The 20,872-nt window shown below is 39.9% G+C and overlaps 2 protein-coding genes across 5 annotated transcripts in view; one reads left to right on the forward strand and one right to left on the reverse strand.

Moving 5' to 3' along the window:
• The window catches only part of OTOG (otogelin), a 106,281-nt gene extending 104,133 nt beyond the window's left edge, over positions 1–2,148 (reverse strand). The window contains exons 1-3 of the mRNA XM_075094663.1: positions 2,097–2,148; positions 1,949–2,009; positions 1,783–1,837 (exon numbers count right to left, since the gene is read on the reverse strand). Coding sequence (XP_074950764.1) covers positions 1,783–1,837; positions 1,949–2,009; positions 2,097–2,148 — 168 coding nt within the window. The remainder of the gene's footprint in view (positions 1–1,782; positions 1,838–1,948; positions 2,010–2,096) is intronic.
• A 3,287-nt stretch (positions 2,149–5,435) lies between these two features.
• Positions 5,436–20,872, forward strand: part of USH1C (USH1 protein network component harmonin) — a 51,655-nt gene continuing 36,218 nt past the window's right edge. For all 4 annotated transcript variants that reach the window (XM_075094664.1, XM_075094665.1, XM_075094667.1 and 1 more), the window contains exons 1-8: positions 5,436–5,503; positions 9,501–9,568; positions 11,534–11,677; positions 12,191–12,329; positions 18,090–18,198; positions 18,302–18,326; positions 19,044–19,101; positions 19,866–19,969. In XM_075094664.1, coding sequence (XP_074950765.1) covers positions 5,468–5,503; positions 9,501–9,568; positions 11,534–11,677; positions 12,191–12,329; positions 18,090–18,198; positions 18,302–18,326; positions 19,044–19,101; positions 19,866–19,969 — 683 coding nt within the window. In that variant the 5' untranslated portion in view covers positions 5,436–5,467. The remainder of the gene's footprint in view (positions 5,504–9,500; positions 9,569–11,533; positions 11,678–12,190; positions 12,330–18,089; positions 18,199–18,301; positions 18,327–19,043; positions 19,102–19,865; positions 19,970–20,872) is intronic.

Raw genomic sequence — 20,872 nt, forward strand, 5'->3', positions numbered from 1 at the left:
AGGTTAAGTAAATTTTTTCTCAATTTGACATGTACTTTTCAATCCTCAGAAGCCAATGACTTATGGCAGTAAGTTTTGCCTTATTAATGAAGCATCTAATTACATTTACCTAGTTTACGTAATACAGTAACACAAATGTTACAACCACTTCATATTATTTCTCCACTTGACCTCATGAAGAGCAGCAGCTATATCCTCTAAAGTGTTCATATTTCAGTGACACATTAATTACAGAACAGTTTTCATTAAGGAAAATTCAGTGACAAATACAGTATCTCTTAATAAACTGCATTAGCTGCGATGCATACTGTCTACAGTGATACAAATAACTAAGTGAAGTATTTCCAAAATAACATTATAAGCAATACCAGCTATGTCTACATAATTTTACCTAAAGATTTAGTTAGATTTATTGCATTTAATTTTCATACCCTAGAGTTTTGTCATTCAAATTTCTCAGTCATGTGCACAATTCTGTGAAGTATTTTCTGTGTTCTAAATACCTACTGAGATATTTGACTGAAAACTGGTTTTGATAGCTGTATCGTTAACTAAATCTGCATGGACAAAAAATTCTGCAGAGGACTTAACCACCATCAGTCAGTGTTCCTTTACCTCTTCCTCTTGAGGAAGCTTATTAGAAGTAAAAACATGTAAAAATGCGTTATTTTAGACAGTTCAAATGGCTAGAACAACTACTCTTCAGGTTCTTACCTTTTAAAGACTAGTACTGAATTTGTTTTTTTTCCTTCTGCCTAAGCATATTTCTTACTAAAATTTTCTGCTCAGTAGACTAGCACAGAAGGATAAAAGAACCTACTACTTGAATTCTCAGGGGGGAACCTCAATCTACAAGCATATGCTCTTATTGGTGGTTGATTTTGTTAACTGCTTGCAGTTATATGGCACATTTTCCTCTCCACTACCTTTTCCCACAAAGAGAGGGGAGAAAGCAGAAAAGCAACTCCTCTGCAGAGCCATGAACAAGGGCTACAAAGGAAACTTTCCTCTTCCCACCCTCGAAAAGGGAGCAGGAACCACACACTCTAATTACATTTCAGCAACACACCACAAGCGATATAGTCAGGTTGCCAAGTTAAACCACATCCAAAAAAGAGCACTGAGTTGTAGCAATCTAATACTGCCCGCTCCTTTACTTCTACTGAGAAGTGAAAAGACTCCCACAAAGTGATTATTGCTGGATGAGCCAGACCAGACTTCAGCTTTCCTTGAACCAAGGATGCTCCATACGACATATAACTACTCCTGAACGAGCTGAAGCTCTAGCTACCATCTTCCCTCACTACTTAAATGCTTTAAATCCAAGTTTCCTTTCATTCATGACTGACACTCCTCATGACTGGGATAAAACACACATTCAATGCTTTAAAGGACAAGTCCTCAAGAACCACGAAGGGTATAACAGCTATCAGAAACATTGACTGTATCACACTAACATACAGATATATTCAGGTCAGATATGAGAAACATGTTATCCCGATGACAACCAGAACACGCATCCCTCAGACTGGCACCATCAGCCACCCCTCAGCGGCGGAGCGCGGGAAAGCCAGGTGCCTTCTTCACTCACGACGACGGCACCACGCTTGGAGGGAACCGACCGCGGGAAGGGGCTGCTCTCCTCGCGGGGGGCTCCTCAGGGAAAAGCCGCAGGTCCTGGAGGCCTCGTCTCCCCGAGGAGACGCCGCAGCCCTCTCCCCAGCGCCCGGCCCCATCGTGCCCGCCCACCGCCCCTCACAGCACCCAGCCCGCACTCCCTACCTGCGTCGCCGCGGCAAAGCCGTCCCCTCTCCGAGGTCCCGCGGCGCTGCCTCGGCTGCGGGAAGGAGAATAAGACAGAGTTTGCTCGGCCCGGGCAGCCCACCCCGCCCGGCCGCGGACAGCAGCGGCGAGGAAGGAGCCCCGCTACGCCCCGGCCGGCTCTTACCTGGGCAGCGGTAGGTCCCCGCCGACGGGAAGCTGCGCCCGGGCGCCCCATGGAGACAGGGCTGGAAGATAAAGGCGGCAGGTTATCGACAGCTGGGACTGGCCTCTCCTCCCTCCCGTCCTCGCAGCCTACCCAGCGGGAGACTTACCCGGTGGCAGCCAGGCGCACAGCAGCGCCCCGAGGAGAAGCCGGGCCTCCATGTGGGCTGGCCGGTCAGCCGGTCGGTGCCTTCCCGCGGAGCTGCGGCCCTCAGCGCTGGCCACTACCCTTGCCCTGGGCTCAGCCCTCCCTCCCGGGCGGGGCGGCCGAGGGGTTTATTAGCCGCCTGCCCGCCCCCCGCCCCCGGCCCATCCCTGAGCGCCCACCCCAGACGCCGCCCCTCGCCCTGCAGCGGAGCTCCTGGTCCCCGGCCAGCCGCTGCCACCGCAGCCGGGTGGCTCCGGCCCCACTAACGCTTCTCCCTGACTGCCCGTGCCAGGCACTGACCTCGCCAGCTCCTCACGTTTGTTTCCACTTTTCCGTCCTCCGGGGGTTTAGGAAATGATTAGCGTCAGGGTTTCTCGGCAGGAGCTGAAGCCTCCGCGATGGGGTGCGGCGTGAGGCAGCGCCCCACCTCTACCGCGAACAAGCCCGGGGCTTTCCCTTGCTCCTGGGAATGTCGCACGACTGAGAACTGCCAGCTTGAGGAGAGTTGCTTGCTTGTGCTGACAGGCAGCAAACGTTGCCGATGCTTAACACGGAGCATTGGCCCCGACCCACTGAAACAGGTGTCAGAACTTGAGTAATGAAAGGCATGAGTAAGACACGAACTGAGTGCATTCAGCTAATGCATATGGATTATATCCATAGTTTCTGAAAACTTTTTTTACTCTAAATTCACACTCTTTAATTTGGAGCTCCCTGTGGAGACTTCCACATTTCTTCTTGGCTTTTTTTTTTTTTCTTGTGATTAAATTTGCTGTCTGTTTTACTTTCCTTCCATTATTTTTCTTCTGTTTTCTCATTCCTCTTGCTATTGCTGTTACCTTTTTTCTGTTCTTTTTCCTTTCCCATCTGTTCCTGCCTCTCTCCCTGTCATTCTTCAGGTTTGCGTATCTTATAACAGAAGCTTTAGAAGCTGCCCATACCAGGTGAGAAACTGTCTCAGATGAAAAGGGGCCTTTTCTGACTGCTTTGGGAAGTCTGTTAACAGTAAGTCATTAAAAAGATCTCTTTTCTGCCTTTGTAATTTGTCCCTGTGGATTGTGTTTCTTGCTGCAACAAGTGTTTCATTTCTAATGAAATGTTGGAAAACTAGCAATGTTTTCACTGAGAATTTTGTTCTCTCCTGTAAATGCTGGAGGGAGAATGTGCATGAGAGAAAAGAGAGACTTTTTAACTTCAGCACAGCCTTTTCCCAATAACCCCCAACAGATTTGTAGACTTATGGGCTAGTCTCAGCCTGTAGCAGAGCCCATCTGAATGCACCATGCACTTGGCTTTGATGCACTTTCTCTGGTAGAGATTACATTAATGGAAGCAGAGAAAGTAGATCAAAAGCAACAGGAATCCGTTTACTCAATACATATTTTAATGTATTTCTTTGCCTGCTAAATGGGCTGCCTGCTTTATTCATTTTTGCTTAATGCCACAAATAGCAAACAATAACTTAAACTAGTTTAAAGCTAATTGAGATGCAATTTGATTTATTGTTCTGAAAGATTTCATTATATAAAACTAATAAACAGTCATAGTTGTGCCATCTTTTAATATGACATATCTGAAGTAATGGAAACTTCAGAACAAGCTCATAAACTTTCTGATTATCAAACTTCCAGTTTTGGAGCATGAGATAACTTTGTGGGTTTGTTTGCTTTGTGTTTATGCACAGCAGAGCACAGGAATTCATGTAACAGAGCAGACTAATGGCCCACCAAGTTTGTCATCCTTTCTGCAGCGTGTCCTTTAGCTGATGATACTCCTGAAAAATTTAATGATATGATAAAAAAAGTAACTTTCTTTCAAATGGACATAACTTTCAGCTTGTAAAAGGTTTATTCCTGTAAAGTATTCTAGAAGCAATTGATAGATATCAATGGCTGTTATAGTCTATACATAAATTTAATGTTTATATAGTCTATGCATAAATTAAAAAAAACCAACATGCTATGTATTCTTTAAGTTTCATGTGTCTCCTTCCTTGTCTTTTCAAATATAAGATGATTTTGTTTTGCATATGCAGGGAAGAAATTCTGTAGCTGTGTGTCTAATGCTTGGATATAATAGCTTTTCAATATGTTGTGGTACTGGAACCTCAGTAGAAGGCAAATGATTTGTGTACTAGTTGCACTGCTAAAAGAAAGTTGTTTTCTGAAAACAGTTTTTTTTATTTGTTTATACACAGGCTTAATATGTATCCCTCTCTTATTCCTGACACCTGATATGAGAAATGGGTAGTATACATACCATTGAAATGTTCCAATATGGCAAAGCCATCTTCTGAAAGAGGTAAGAGCAATTTCTAAAGGAGCTGGTGTAGCTTATGAAGTTTATCACACAGAAATAATAAACCAGATTCCAGTTTGCATTTGGCAGTATGGAATTCTTTTGTCATGCCTTTATATGTATTCATACAAGTTTCTACTCTGTTGGAAAGCGGAGGGGGTAAGCTACCTGTGCTTATGTAAACCCTGTTCTCTCTGGAGTTCTGTGGGTAAAGGTGACTCTGCAGGGAGACGAAGGGATGTAGGTTAGCTGGTCTCCTCCACCTGCTTCCAGCCTTGATTGTAGAAGTCTTTATTATTGTGTACTGCATTAGGGGAGGTAGGAGAAGAACCAGCTCAAGGCAAAATTACCTAGAAGATATTAGACTGAAACAGGCTCCTTTTCAGGTACTCTGAGCTTGATTCTTATGCACTTACTCACAGTAGGCATGTCAGAGCCTACATTTGTAAGCAAAAATATTCTGTTAGTGGGAAAGGCTGGTGGAAATTGGACTTAGTGATACATCAGGTCCACCCCACTCACCTAAAAATAAAAAACTGAGATTATTTGCAGTAGAACAATTTGTTGAAGCAAATTATTCTTTTTTGTGTCCTCCAAGTGTTAGCATGCTTTAAATTTCACATCTTCGTGTTTTTCTTAAATAGTCAGGCTGGTGTCATACCTACCTACAAATACGAAAGAGAAGTTTGGGTGTGAGTTCTGCTGTATGAGGAGTACCAGTTGTCAAAACCAGCTCAGAGAAAAGGCGCTGGGTGCGAGGCCAGGTGGGGCGGGGGGGGCTTTGCTTTTTCTTTTCTTTTTCTTTTTCTTCCTCTTTTGCTTTGGTCTTAAACAACCAAAACCTGGGGGCGCTGGGAGGTTATTGCTGCCCGGCGGCTCGTACTGCTAAAGCAGCGAGGTAGGGGAGCGGCGGAGGACGAGGGCCGGGGATGCTGTAGGCGGCGGCGGCCGAGCGGGACGGGCGCGCCTCCCACCGCCCCGGGGCGCGGCCTCGCCGGCGCAGCCGCCCCGCGCAGCGCCCGCGCCCCGCGCAGCATGGAGCGCCGGGTCGCCCGCGAGTTCCGGCACAAGGTAAGAGAGCGGGGAAGTGGGGCCCACGGAGACCCGGCGTCGCTTCCCGGGGCGAGCGCAGGCTGTGGGTAGAGCTGCTCCCCCGCGGCCCGGAGGGAGACGAAGCGCCGGGCTGGGGTACGGCTCCTGACGCCCCGAGGGCCTGGGGTGGTGCTGCCGGCGCTGCCCGAGGCCGAACGCTGCCTCTGTGCCAGAGTGAGCGACGGGGAAGGGAGAAGCTCGGGCAACTTGGTGCTGCCGTGCCAATGGCGCGGAAAAGCGGCTGGCAGCAGCCTTCCGTGAGAGGGTGGCTGTAAAACTTAAAACCCTTAAAAAGGGAGGAAGAGAAGAGGAAGAGCATTCCTCGATGCATGAACTTTTTCAGGGCTTGATACAACTTATTTTAATGTCATGTAAAAAATGTTGCATCCGGCCAGGTTCAGGGAAAGATGAAGCGCAGGTGCTGAAGTCCAGGCCCCGCCGGTCCTGGGCGCTGCCAGGCGGCGCTCAGAAGGCTTCAGTTCCACCTTAACATTCACGAGTGCAACTGTGCCTGTGCAGTCATGTGCAAATGCACTTGATAGACGGAGCGACTCTCTCTGCCTGGCAAGTCATTGTGTCATTTACCCAGTTAAATACGTGCTCAGCAGAGTTCAAAATTGTATGAGCAAAGTAAGCTCAAAAAGCTCTCTTTAAGGAAAGGAGGGGGAAAATAGTTTATGTGTTTAAGAGATGTTTTTGCATAGCCATTTAGGACTCGATCAGACTAAAGTTTTCAGTATTGTTTTGTGGGGTTTTTTTTTGTTTTGTTTTTGTCACTTGTTTTTTTTTTTTTGCGGGGGAGGTTGTGATTGGTTTGGGGTTTTTTTGTTTGGTTTGGGTTTTTTTGTCAGCTAGGGAATGGAATTTCTTTGAAGCAGTGTAATGTGTTTTATGGAAGTATGTCCTGGTGATAAAGCCATTAACTGAAGATTTTTTAGAATGAAGTAGAGGGACTGCAGAAAAAAGCACCTGTATAACAAACTGAAGCTCAAAAACATTAAGGACCTGGATACCCCATGGTGATAACTATAGCCATCTAGCAGGTTATTTCTGCCTTGCTATCTATTACTGTATAACTCAACAGTGGTTGTGCAACATACATATAAAGACTCTGTTTCCTAGGCAGATGGTTACTGTCTTGAACTTTAAACCTTTTCCCTTTCATTGCTGCCATAATTCATAAATCATTCTCCTTCCACCCCGATACGTAAGATTTACTGTCAGTGTTTGTTGATGCAAATGAGTAAGATGTGTGTCCGAGTGAAAACTTTTCCTGAGTTAGAGGACACTGGAACAGGTCTTTTAAGTTATTTTGTATCATCATGCTTCTAGTGGCCTCTGTGTCAATGTTAATGTCTTGGGTACTTACTTTTTCTGTGTCAAAGTAGTGAAAATGCTCTGCCAGAGGATCTAAGTTTCCTCAATGATTTGCCACTTTCATACTATTTTTTTCTTAGTATTTTTAATCAGTTCTTGCTATCAACCAAGCAGCAATGCAGAATATTGGCCAGTTCTTCCATTTCCCTCAATAGTTTTTCAAAGGCTGTGTAGCTTAATTAAAACTTCATATTATTATTTGAAAGCTGACGGATTGGGCTAGTGCTACAGTAGTGCATTACTGTAATCTGAACTTTTTCCACACCAAAAAAGTGCTTCCCCCACCCCCAACTTCTGTTCTATTGAATAAACTTATATGGATGAGTTACTAGATTTTGTTTCTCTTTTGTGTGTAGGTGCAGGTTTTGTGATGACTCATTAATTTCTATGAAAAACAGTGCAATTTATATAGTGAGAAACAGAGCGTAAGCAACTCTATTTGCGTTTTAGGACTGTAAATTACACAACTACTATGAAGATACCCTTAAATAATCACAGAAAGGTTGAGGTTGGAAGCAACCTCTGGAGGTCATCTGCTCCAACCCCTCTGCTCAAGCAGGGCCACCTAGAACAGGATGTCCAGGACTCTGTACAGATGGGTTTTTAATATTCTTGGTTTAAAAGCTGTGAAATTGTCTATCCCATATCTCTACAATTATTTTATTGAGAAATAGATACTAAAATACTTCTGTGATCCAAGCTACACCATGTCACCACTGATTTTTTTTTTTCCTTTAACATGCAGAAGCATTATCTTTTAGGAATTTTATTAGAGTCAGCTCTTAGAAGCTGTTGATGAGCCTAGGTAAGGTGTGTATCTACAGTAAGACTTCGTCCCAAGGAATTAATGAATAAGAAAAATGGCAAGATGTGGAGGTGGCTACAATGAAGTGATAATCAGTGGACTAGAAGGCAACAGAATAATGACCTAATTAGAGAGATGGCCCAGGAAGGTTAACCCGGCTGCAGTATTCTGAATATCTAAGAAGTCATTTGGATGTTTGTTTTTGTCAGAGGATGAGGGAGTTGTTGGTGCAGGGTGAGAAGTGCAAGAATCAAACAGGAAGACTGAATGTTGCGTGAGAAGAAATGGTAGAATTTAGACTAGGTGTTAGATATTAATCATCAAATTAGATATGGCCCTCCAGTTCCTGGGAGGGAGTGTGGTTGTGTCCGTCAGCTAGTGTGTCAGAAGAAAAATGTCACGTTGCTACTAGTCACTTTCCTAATCAGAAGAGGTGGTGATGGTTTTGCTCTTTGCTGTGTAGGGTTGATGTGCTAAAACAATTAATATTCTTCATGAGATGCTGTTATACAGTACTTTAGTACTAGGGATTGAGTTCTGTACGCCAGAACTGAAGCTGATTTATATGTTGTATTTTTCCCAATTGGGAAGGGAAAATGGGTGTTGGGCTTAGTTTTATATGTATCACCTTGCCTTGACTCTGTGTACAGTATTGATGAAGCAGTCAGTTTTGATTGCAACCATTTTATTTCCTTTTAAGGCAGACTTTTTCTTCTCTGTTTTGAAATTCACTGTGACTGAGTTGGTTTACCCACTAGTATTACTGTCAAACAATCTTGTCCGGCATGTAGCTTTTTTGCCTTTAGGTGTTTTTAAAGTATCTTTTTCCAGAGGATATAAGTAATAGAACACCACCTGTATGTGGAGTCCTGCTGGCTAAAAGAGAGCTAAAAGGACAAAAGGAGTATGAAGCATGTACTTAATGTAGAGTATAATGCAAACCCAGAAAGAAAGGGCCTTTCTTTAAGTATGCAAATTGGTCCTCAGACTTCATGCTACAGTAATATTAGCCTTTAGGTCAGATGTAAATTGTTTTCCTAAACATTAAGCTTGTTCAAATGTAAGACTAATGTGATGTGACCTCTCATTGCAAGTAAGATCAGTGGGGGTCTCACTGCCACTGAATATAAATTGAACTCATATTTTGGGTTTTTTTTTGTTAGTTCTGGCGTTTTTTTTCTCTATTTTACTGTAATTATTCAAGAGTAGGCATAGTAATATGACACGGGTTTAAGTAAACGCGCTATTAGTGGGGGAAGAAAGAATAACTAGCAAGTTCTATCAGCTAAGAGCTGGAGCAAAGAGGAACACAAGTGTAGCAGTTTGCATAATTTTAGAAGTGAGATCCTGAAATCAGTAGTTTGGATGATAGAATATAGGTTATAATCGTTTCAGTGTAGTGGTTTTATCTGTGACAGCATGTGCTATATTAATGAATGGCCAAAAAGGTTTCTGAAAACATTTATTCAACAGTACAGTAATTATCAGGTAAGGCAAATACGATATTATTGTAGTAATATTACTGCCAAGGGGAAATTTAGCACACAGAATATATCAGTATTTACCACCTTGTCCAACTGTTGTAATATTAATTTTAGAAAGTCTTGTTATAAGTTTCACGTTGTGAGGTAATTGCAAAAAGTGTTTATCTTTAAAAAAAAAAACACCCACACCAAAAAAGTCTTTCCCTATTGAAATCTTTGTTCTGTGGTATAAGAATTTGTGAAAGCCTTTTATGTTTAATATTTGTGGCTATTTAGTCAAAGACTTACAATAATGTCCTTGGGTTTTCAGGTTAATCTACTAATTGACAATGAAGCTGAGAAAGATTACCTTTATGATGTGCTGCGGATGTACCACCAGTAAGATCTAGCTTTATATATGTTTGTGTAGAATTTTACTGACGCTTTTAAATGTAAAGAGTGAATATTCAAGATTTTAAGTTGTCTGTCTTTATGCTACCAGAAAAGTAGTTGAAGTAATAGTTTTTATTCTGTTTAATGAAGTCTTATACTTTTACAACATAGCCTGCAGACAAGGAGGGAGCATGTTTCTAATAACCCATAATGTTACTTTGGTTATATGACTTTGCAGTTTTCTAAAAGCCTTTAGTGGATTTGTGTTGGGGGGGGGAAAGCACCTGGATGATAAACCTGCTCTTAGGAAACAGGAAGAGAGCGTTAACCAAATTCATTACTATTTTGAGATAGTGCTTATTTATTTGCAACAAGGGTTTTCATTGAGTTTGCTCTCAAGATTTTTGCTAACTATTCAGGTAAAAATTTGCAACTGTTTGATCTGAAAGCTGAAAATATTTAATCTGGGAATCTGTTTGGCATGTTTAACAACTCTGGATTATTATGACATAATGGGAGAAAAATGGTAAGGTGATAGTCCTATTTTCAATCCTTTTTCTGAAGCGATTTAAACCACAGTTGCTTATGACCTCTATAATTTCAAATGAGATCAGTGTCTGATCCATTGTTTTTCAAGGAAGATGAGAATGTATTTTCCACTCATCGTAGACAAGTGGCTCTGATAGACTTTGTTCCCATTCATATCTTAATTAATAGCGTCTCAGCTGAGTGAAATGTAGATGTTTCCATTTGATGTTTGCACTGAGCATTCAGCTGCATATCTGATTGTTTCACTCAGGTCTGTCTAATTGCTTTTCCATTCATAAAGCCTGTTGTTTGGAAAGCCTGTTGTTTGGTTGCTCTTAATTATTTAAAATCTTCTTGCAGCCGCAAAATTAACAATGTCTGTAGTACTTTTCTTCAGTTTCCAAAATAGCAATGACTTGAACAAAATTTCCAATATCTCTGTGAATATGTTGATGATGTATCACTTTTTTTAACACATTATTAAGTATACCAGGGCAAAAATATATGCAATTGCTGTTGGAGTTAACACTTAATGTCTGCTTCACTGTGAATAGTGTTTCCAAAAGTATTTGACCTCTAAATCCTATGTAATATGCATTCCTGATCTGTATTTTCTGTGTATATGCCTCAGAAATATTGTATGCCAGAAAATGTAAATTATAAGAGTGGGAACAGCAAATAATATAGACTAAGTTTAACTGGATGTTGTGTAGGAAAACTCCACTGAATCTTAGGGAGCTGTTACTCCACTCTTGCAGCTGGGCAATGAAGTAGTAGAAAATGTACTAGACTTACACCTATCTCAGTGCTGACAGTATCAGGGAGACTACTTTGCATAGCTCTCATGAAACAGGTGTCCACAGCAGTTTAATTTCTGTAAATTTTGTTTATTGGTTCATGTCCCTTCGATTTTGATAGGAAAAAAACCCTTAAAACTTAAACCAAGTCTTTGCTCAAGCTACTAAGCGTCATGACTTTTTTTGTGGATCAAAACAGTTTATCAGTCCCCTAAGCTCGGGAGAGGAAGGAGCTCGTAGCCTAGATTCACTTAGAAGGGTTGCTAACTAGTAAAGAGATGTAAGTCTACTAGGCAGGTATATCTGTCTGGAAAGTTATTTCCAAAAGGTTCCATAAAACTTTTGGGAACTCTGAGAATGATATTAGAGATGTCATCTATAACAGTGATGTGCATGACCCTAAATGATAAAGGCAATATATAGGAGATTTCAGTTATTTTGAAGGAGGTAGTTGTTATTCCTCTTTGCTTATGGAAGGCTTGCTTTCTCGGAGGTTATTTTGCTTTGGTTAAACCAATATCTACATAACTTTTTTAGTCAGTTGAAGGGACATGAATTTTTAAGCCACAGGTACAGCAAGTTATTAAATGATGCTTTGTGTTGGTGTGTTGATTACCTGTGCCTGTTTTCTCACTGTGTTTTTTAGATCTATGAATCTCACAGTGCTTGTGGGGGACCTAAAACTGGTGATTAATGAACCAAGCAGGTTGCCTCTCTTTGATGCTATCCGCCCACTTATCCCATTAAAACACCAGGTGGAATATGATCAGCTTACACCCAAAAGATCACGGTAAGAGAATGCAGAGCAATGCAGCTAACTTAAATACAAGCAGGAAATACTGACTGAGTTCTCAGTTACATTCCAAGTAAAATATCGGCAACCTGAATGTAGAGCTGGGCATAGTTTTTTTTTTTTACTTTTACTGTATTTGCTAGAAGTACAGTCTTGAGTACCTGAAATAGTTTGACAAATAGTTTAATCTAGTAAAAGCAGTGTGAGTCAAAACCAATGCTTTCCAGTTGAAACAATCTTTTCTCATTTTTCCTGAATTTCGTAATAATAAAAGTAATTTCTTATAGCTGTAATCTTCTAGAAGCAGACAGCTTTGATGATTGCAGATGTCTTTTCTTATGAAAAATACTCAGTGGGTTTAGCTAACACATAGCCATCCAAACTTCAGTCAACTTGCTTTTTTTCATGTCTAAATGTTTTAAGAGAAAAATAACGTGTAACTTTCATATAAAACATTATTGCCACAGTGTGTTATGCAGCTGAACAGTCAAGTATCGCCCATTTTTGCAGAAAGCTGAAAGAAGTGAGATTGGATCGTTTGCATCCTGAAGGGCTTGGAATAAGTGTGAGAGGTGGAGTGGAATTTGGCTGTGGCCTCTTCATCTCCCAGTTAGTTAAAGGAGGACAGGCAGACAATGTTGGACTTCAGGTAAGAAAATTGTATTCATGGCTGCTACGCTGCAGAAAGCCTTTTGCTACAATGTTAGGGAAGCAATCAGTAAGAATTGTTCTTTAATATTTAGAAATAGCTATTGCTAAGGTGCTTTTTGTCTCTTGTCATAAAATTCATAAAATATGTAAGTTAATGCAATAGTAAATACCATTATACCAATGGTGAATCAAGTTATTAAATTTGGTCTTTTCTTTTCACCCATTTTAATTATATGTAAACCTTTTTTTAATATTTGGGATATGATAATTTTTTAAGATAAAAGGGCTTTCTGGAGTGTCTGTAGTTCATAAGCAACAGTTAAATGTAAGCAGGTAGAAAGACAGATCTCGAACTAGACTGTGGGAGAGTGTTTAAGCTGCCAAATTTTGATTAAATGTAAAACAGAGCAATTCCATCTTGCACAGGTAAAACCTGTGTAATGAAGAGTTTATTTGAACTTCATACGTCAATCGTGAGGGTTTTGGTTTATGGAATGGAAGTACATAAAAGAACATATTTTTAACCATTTCCAGCAATTCTTTGTACTGCATAGAATTGCACTTTCAGTGATTAAATTTTAGATAGATGAACTGTAACAAGATTGGCAAAAATAATCACTTTTTTTTTCTATATCAGTACTTATGCAGTTTGCATTAATGAAGTTTTGGGTGTTTGTTTTTTGTGAATATATATCTTAGTCAAGAGAGAAGTGAACAATTACTATGGCAGTTGTCTGCATCTTTGTATGCTTTTGAAGCTGGTGAGGTATATTAAAGGTCTGTGTTTCTGAGTAGAAATGCTGATGTGCCTGGCCAGCTTCAGTTTGTCAAGCGTGAATAGTTGCCCAAGTATTGATGTTTAAGGATTATTCTTGATACTAGTCTAAAATGTATTAGACTGGCATGATTCATGCAGTGTTTAATGTAATGTGTTTTGTAGATATGCTTCAGTGTAATCCCACAACTCTCCTAGATTAAAAAAAGAAAAGCTCTGTCAACAAGGCAGTCAAAGTTAGGCTACCATATTTGTACAATTGATGCTAAGAGCCTGCTAAAATATAAATAAGTGTTCCTCTCTGTGTTTGCATGCATGTGCCCTTTTGTTCGCGCATTCATATCTATATATCCCATTCTCTAATTCAGAATCACTATTGGATTAGTCCCATCTTCAGGCAGCCTGCTCTGGACAGGCACATGAGTGGCTCCCTGGATGCTTGTAGAAGCTCCTTCTTAGAGCAGAACCACAAATTCAGGGAATACACCCCCACAAAATCTGTATTTAGTTAGAATTGAGTGCGTGGCACAGGACACCATAAACACCGTGCTGGATGTGGTGGTAGCCTACTTTTAAACATGGGATTTGTCAGTGGGTAACTCCAGAAAAGGACATTGATGCACCCTCCCTGAGTCTGCACTACAAAGGCTTGTGTGCCTTGTGCACTGCATTACTCAGTGAGAGCAAGAAGTGTAGATAAAAGAGTTGTTCCTGGATTGTGATCAGCTCAGTAGAGAGATTCTGGCTGCATCCCTCCTCCACTGCTAGAAAACTGAGAAAAAGACAAAGACCAGCCACTCATGGCTTTTGAAAACATCTACTGGAAGATACTGGAAGGCATTAATGTTGCTGAGCAATAAAGGATTTAATAGCTACTGTCTTAAACTGTTATGCTAGTACATTCATCTTAATGCTGTGTTGCAGCTCTGCTTCTCTGGTTGTTTCAGACTAATGTTTTGACACAATCAGTAGATAAGGAGTTATGCACAAGTGTTGTAAGGATGTCAATTTTAATTTTTTTCTCAGTATGCAAAAAGGCCCTCCTGGCTTTCTGTGGCTGAGGCCATCGTACTACGTGTTGGTGACAGCGAATGGGATTGTAAAGGATGTTTTGGGCTGGGTTGTACAAATTGTATTGCAGCTCTGAACATGGTTAGAGTTTGGCAGACCAAGTAGGGACAATAAGGGGGGAAATATGGTTGAGATTGACTATGAATTTGTTAGAATTAAATTATATGTATTAACAGGGACAGATGGTGCTTTGAAGCTCATGTAACTGCCTGACTTGTGTTTTTTTGATATGTGGTGTTAAATCTCAGCATAAAGTGCTGTCATAATAGGTAGCACTAGGCACTTTCTGAACCCCACTGAATAACAAGACCTGACAGGCAGCCCGTTGTTCTAAATTGCTGTCTCACAGTAAAGCCAACTGCTTCTGAAATTTCACCCACCTGCTTTATTTAACTAAAACCCTACACATTTTCTATTCCAGAAATACTGTCTGAGAAAGGTATAATGATCTTGTATTATACCATCAGTTTTACATCCTGTTGCTTTTTTAAAAAATTCAGATTCATTTTGCATGATTTCTCTTTGAAGTAGTTACCAAGTTACGTTAAAATGATGGAATAATCATGAAGGCTTACTGAGGCATTTGTTGTTTTGACCCTTTTTTAACTACAGTTTCTCTAAAAGGCAGGTGTTTTGTCCTTTCATGAAGAAATGTACTTTTTTTTTTTTGGTCTGCTTTCTGATAGTTATGTCTGTGAGGATTCTGCTGAATACAAAGAGATGGAGATTGATACAAGTGATGAGAGTAGAACTAGTATGCAGAATGAGAAATTTGAAACAGTGATGATGCTGTGTAAAAACCTTCAATTTCCTGGAAGCACTAAATATTATATTTCTTACGTTAAGTTACAAATAATAGGCGTTTTACTTGGGAAAAGTTAGGTTTGCAGCTTTTCTTTTGAAAGTCCATCTCCCTGTTTCGTAGGGAAGGGGAAAATGATATATAACAAAATAATTGTTACTGTTTTACTCTGTCGTGCAGACTTTTATTTCTACTGCTTCTGATTCAGAAGGTTGGTGTACAGTGATACCAGTACAAAAGTAACAAAATATAGGAAAACAACTATTAATTATTTCAGGGTATGGACACTTTTAAGCAGGAAAAGCTGTTCAAGTGTCCTAAAGAGCAGCAGTTTGTTACATGCTTATGTCACCCATAGTTCAGCCTAGACTGGGGTATTTCTGAAGGACCATCAGTTGTACATTGCCAATCAATAACAGGAATGTCATTAGGATGAGTGAAGAGTACTAGATTGTCATTTTGTTTCATTTCTAAAGTTCAGGCAAGAGGAGTATTAAAAACATCTATATGGGAAAAGCTCGTTCCCATATGGGAGGAAAAAAAATGCTTTTGGCTGCATTTATAATTTTGTGTGTACCTCGTAGGGAGATGATATAATACTAACAGATATGACTCGCTTAGTGAATGATGACATCCTCAGAGAAACACTAGTTGTTATGATACAGAAACTGTATGGAGACTCACAAATGGCACTGCTATTTGCAGTCCTAAAACTGGGATGCTTCTATGTATTATGGCATTGCAGTTAATAACAATAGGTTAGGTTACCCTTTTAAAAAGCTGGGTTTGTGCAAATCCCAGGCTCCACTGTCTGGCTGTAGCCCACATGATGTGGAAGATGTGAGTAAAGGAGGAATCTTCAACTAAACTGAAAACAAAGGAAAAATCCCCACCACCAACAAATATGTAAGATCAACATAAAAGTCTGGGTAGATCAAATGAGGTCAACATTGCATACTTGAAGTTAAATAGTTATACACAAATATATGGTATATGGTATATGGTATTTTTACAAGTGAATAATCCAGAGAGTGGCCAGAGATGGGAACAGTGAAAGCTTTTTGAGCACTTTACTATTGAGGAACTCAACCTTTCTTTGAAAAGTGGAGGTAATTCGCTTTCCTACCATTTCCTAGAATAGGCAGCAGAAACCCAAATAAGCTGAGTGTTCTTATGGTTTGTAGAGGATATTGAGTGTTTATGCACAGTACTGCAAGTCTGACTTATCTCTGAGCCATTTTGCTTCTTGGCAATAGAGTCACAGTGCCAGTGCTAACCCCAGTCCTCAAAATGCATTAATTACAATGAATTTCCTGAAGCATCAAGAGCAATGGAACAGCTGTAGACTGAAGTCTTGGTTTGGGGGTGAGGAACTAGCTTAGAGTTTATCAGGGGAAAGAGGATTGCGATGGCATGGCTGCCAGGCCTGTGAGGTGGGTGAATGGATGTGGTTTTGAACGTTTGGAAGAAGTTGCTTAAGTGAGTTCTCTTTAAGTGAGAACTATTACAGGTGTGACACTAAACTGCAGACCCCATGTGTTTTTCCTTGTCTGATTCTGCATTTTTTACCACAGGTTGTATGTTCAAAAGCCTTCAGTACTGACCTATTTCTGCTTTTATTAAAGATCATATTAAAAAACTGACTTAAGTGAAAACAGTCAAGTTCTTAGGTGTCCGGCAAATTGCATGCAGGCCATTGCCCTGGGTGAGATTTTTGGATGTCCAGCAGGTGGAGCCGCAGTCCCACTGGTTGGAGGCTGGGGACCGCAGTCCTTTTCTGCCTCTACAAATGTATTCTCTCCAGCAGGACGGTCACCTATTGCATTTTCTTTGCTTTTGTAGTATTCTGATGCTGTGTTGGGTCAGATAGAAATCTTTAGGTTCAGTGGAGAGGAAACTGCGCTACATGAGCTATGCTGGTACAGTACACGTGGTGTTAATGTTTTGTGTGCTTTTGTAGAGCGTAAAGCACTTCCCAGAGTAGAAAAGTTTGTGAGAGAAGTGAAAAAGATAAGCGGGTGGTTTGTTGGTTTGTTGTTTATTGGTTTGGGGTTTTTTTAGCTAAACGGATCACAGTAGGAAGATTCAATGATATTACGTGTGGAAAATGGCAGGAGATGGTGGCATGCCCAATGTGCTGACACCCAGGGGTAGACCTGTCAGTGTGTGTTAATGTGACAGTGTCTAAGACATAGGCCATATTGAGGAATTTCCACTTCCACTCCCTCCTCTCACATAATTGTGGTGATGCAAATTTAGGCTTTTGGTGCTGATATGTGCAGTGCCAGAGGAGAAGACTCCAGCTGTGCTCATTTTTTCCCTTTGCTTGTCAGCAAGGTACAAGGAAGCTAGTCCTCAGTAAGCTAGACTGTGCCGCCTTGCCTTTTTTTCAGGCTTTTTTTGGGCACTGCTTAGGGGCTGTAGTAGGGTGACAGTACCATATTCTCAACCATAGTGTATGATGAGTTACTGCTGTGAAACACTTGAAAAATCTGTCACACGAGTAGCACCCAATTTTGTAACTAATGTATATGTTCCAAGAAGACTTAAGCTACTGCGCCTCAGAATAAGCATTCATTATGCTAGTACATGATTATTGTAATTAATCAGATGTTGCACCTGAAATGGAGGTAAATTCCATTAAACTAATGCATTCCTCTGAATCCAGAATCAGGCAGAGTAATATGACCAAGTTTAGTTTCCTACTGATCAAAACAGTTAAGAAGGTATCTCAGAGAACATACAGTAAAAGCAAACTTAAACTGCTGAAGAATAAAGGAAGAAAACCACTCCACGATTATTTGAATTGGAATATGGACATATGTATTGAAGGTAGTCTGTGGAGTACAAGTCTGATGTGTAGAGACTCATTTTTATGCTTTCCACTAGATATTATTTATAAAATTGTTATTTGGCCATTAATCTGCCCTTTTAATATTAAAGTCCAAACAAATACAGGTAAATCTGATCTGGGCATTACCTGAAATTAGTATTCAGGACTCAACATTATCAAACCTTTGCATCAAAATGATTGCTAGATTGCATCATTGCTTAAAAAATTTTTAACAGTTATTTAGAATTTAGTTTTTCTTCTCCCTTTCATTTTTGAGGTTGGAGATGAGATAGTTCGTATAAATGGATATTCCATTTCGTCATGCACACACGAAGAAGTTATAAACCTCATTCGTACAAAGAAAATAGTGTCCATAAAAGTAAGACGTAAGTAACATCAGAAAATCACCTGTATCACTAAAGGTTGCTGTTAATGAATAGCTGTAAATCTGTAGAAAGTGTTACTTCACGGAGTATTTTTCTTTTTCAGATATTGGCATGATACCTGTCAAAAGGTAATGGTATTTATTCTGAAAACAAATTAGATTATTCATTTTTACATAGACTCTTCAATATCCAAAGAACCTCTGTGTTTATCTGTATGTTTGAAAATATGTGAATGGGCATCTCTCTAGCTGATTAAAATATCACGTCCTTTGTGATAAACAGGCAGGTGTCTTGTTTAATGAATCTGACCTTTTATGCCAGTTGCCTACTTAATTGAACCAAATTCTGTTTCCTCATTTTTTGTGAATATTACCTGGAAATTTCATTATCAATGTACTTAGCTTAACAGAGAGCTCCACTGCTTCTCTACGTACATAACTTTTGCTTCAGAGCTTAGAAATATTTCAAATTATTGTCGTCTTCCAAGCTTTGTTGAAACTTTAAGTGGAATACTTGAGAAATGTTGATGACAGGAGGTGTGGCTCTGCATAGGCAGTTATAGAAGGTGTTCAAGTAGTTATGATTATTTTCAGTCTTTCTTAGTTTCCCAAAATAGTTCCACTTGAAGAGGTTTTCTCAATTTTATGTTTGACCAGCTTTACTAGCCTAAATAATTCTATGCTTCTTTGATGTTCTATTTAAATTGCTGGAAAATAAACCAGTTGTAAATGGTATCCAAAGGAACTTGTGGATGCAAAATAGGAGGCCACATTCCAAAGTAGGTTCTTGAATACATTCACATTTATTTTGTCCCCATTATTTTAAATTACTTTTTTTCTTTCCAGTTCAGCAGACGAACCCCTTAAATGGCAATATGTGGACCAGTTTGTGTCGGGCTCTGGGGTAAGCAACTGATATTTTATTAAGATGTCTTCTGGGAAATCTGTAATGGTTTTGAAACACTTTCTCTTCTGACCTTATCACAGAAGTTATTGTATGTATTTCTATGACGCAACATCTTGTTACAAGTGTTCTGGGAGAAACATCTTTTGTGATATGAAATGCTTCTAGAATCATTAGATAAGGAAAGGGCAGGATACAACTGAAATATCTTTTATTCATGAATTGGTACTTCATTTTGGTTGAGCTTATTAACTTATAAGGCTATAGTTCTACTGTATAAATCTTTAACAGATTATTTAGCTCATTTTAGCTATATTAGTGGAGGAATGACAGGTATGAATGCAAGTGATTTCTATGGGTTGCTGCAACGAGAAGAGAGACGACAATTACTGTTCTTTTGCTTCCAGGAAGGAAGACTTGGTTAAATAGTGAGCACTGCCATGTATTTTTCCAGCTCTTTTGTCCAGAAACATCTAAATTATTATTTTGCCATATCACTTTCCTCTAATTGTACTTCACCATTTTTTGAAGACAAAGTTTGACTATTTAAACAGTCTTCTCCAAAAGAAAGATAAGTTCAGTCTTTCACCTCAGCCCTGCAGCTCCACTGATACGATTGTTCTTCACATTCATCTCCAGTAGGACCTTGGAGGAATCTTATTTTGATGTTGGCAGGGTTTGATCCTGGCTTCATGAAGTTTTATAGTAGCCTTGATATGAGTTCAACAGAGTAACACCTGTAGCGTTTTTTGATCCCCCTACAGGAAGGAAAGGGCAGTGTTGCTGGTCTTGCCTCTTCTGGAGGGAGAGACAATAAAGAGAAGAAAGTCTTCATTAGCTTGATTGGTACAAAAGGCATGGGATGCAGGTGGGTACATGTTTCTTATTTAATGTCACTGGTATGTTAAATGAAAGATCCAAGGCAGTTATTTCCATCCTTTATTGGTAGGATATCAGGAAAATGGAGATCCATACTGGATCTAGAAGGTAAACTGGAACAGGAGGATATCTGTGGCACACATTATGTATTATTAGACAAAGCATAAATACCTGTGTTACAAGTTCTGACTTAAAAGCAAAAAAAAATTTTAAATTTAAAAATAAGAGCAGGCTGAAAGTGACATAACGCAAGTTGTCATGGAATTGGAGCTTTTAGATGCTTTTGAATTTTAAATTACTTTTAAATGCTGCTCTGTGATGTAGCAAGTTCCAGCACTGTCCAGTGTCCGGTTCACTCCCTGAACTTAGGCTGCTTTCTGTGACCTTTTTCAGAACTGAGAAGCCATCACACAGCTATATCTAGTTCCTAAAAGTAATGTTAAATTTGCAAGATCTTTAGAAATATGAACAGATGCTTCTCAGACCCCTGCCATCGTAGGTAGTTATGGTGATTTTGGGGTAGAAGGGATATTGTAGCATTCCTTACATATTTAGGAATGTATAGCTGAAGTTACCAAGATTGAACTGCACAGAATATTTTCTAAAGCATAAGTTTTCTTTCATGTTATTTGGAAAATCTGAAGGTTTTTAAAAAATTATTTGCAAACCTGGAGGGGTGGTTCAACATCACCTACTGGATACATTATCTACAAAAATCATTTGGGCCTGACTTAGACTGCACCTTAAAGTTTCCAGGCTAAATATTGGCCCCTGGTTGAAATATCCTTCTTGCCTCTAATAAATAATCCTGAAAAATAACATTGTATTATACCTACGTTATACTGCAGTTCAGTGAGTAAAAGGGCAAGCAATTACTAATCCTTCATTGTGT

The sequence above is a fragment of the Phalacrocorax aristotelis genome, chromosome 5 (genome assembly GCF_949628215.1).
Source record: "Phalacrocorax aristotelis chromosome 5, bGulAri2.1, whole genome shotgun sequence".
NCBI lineage: Eukaryota > Metazoa > Chordata > Aves > Suliformes > Phalacrocoracidae > Phalacrocorax > Phalacrocorax aristotelis.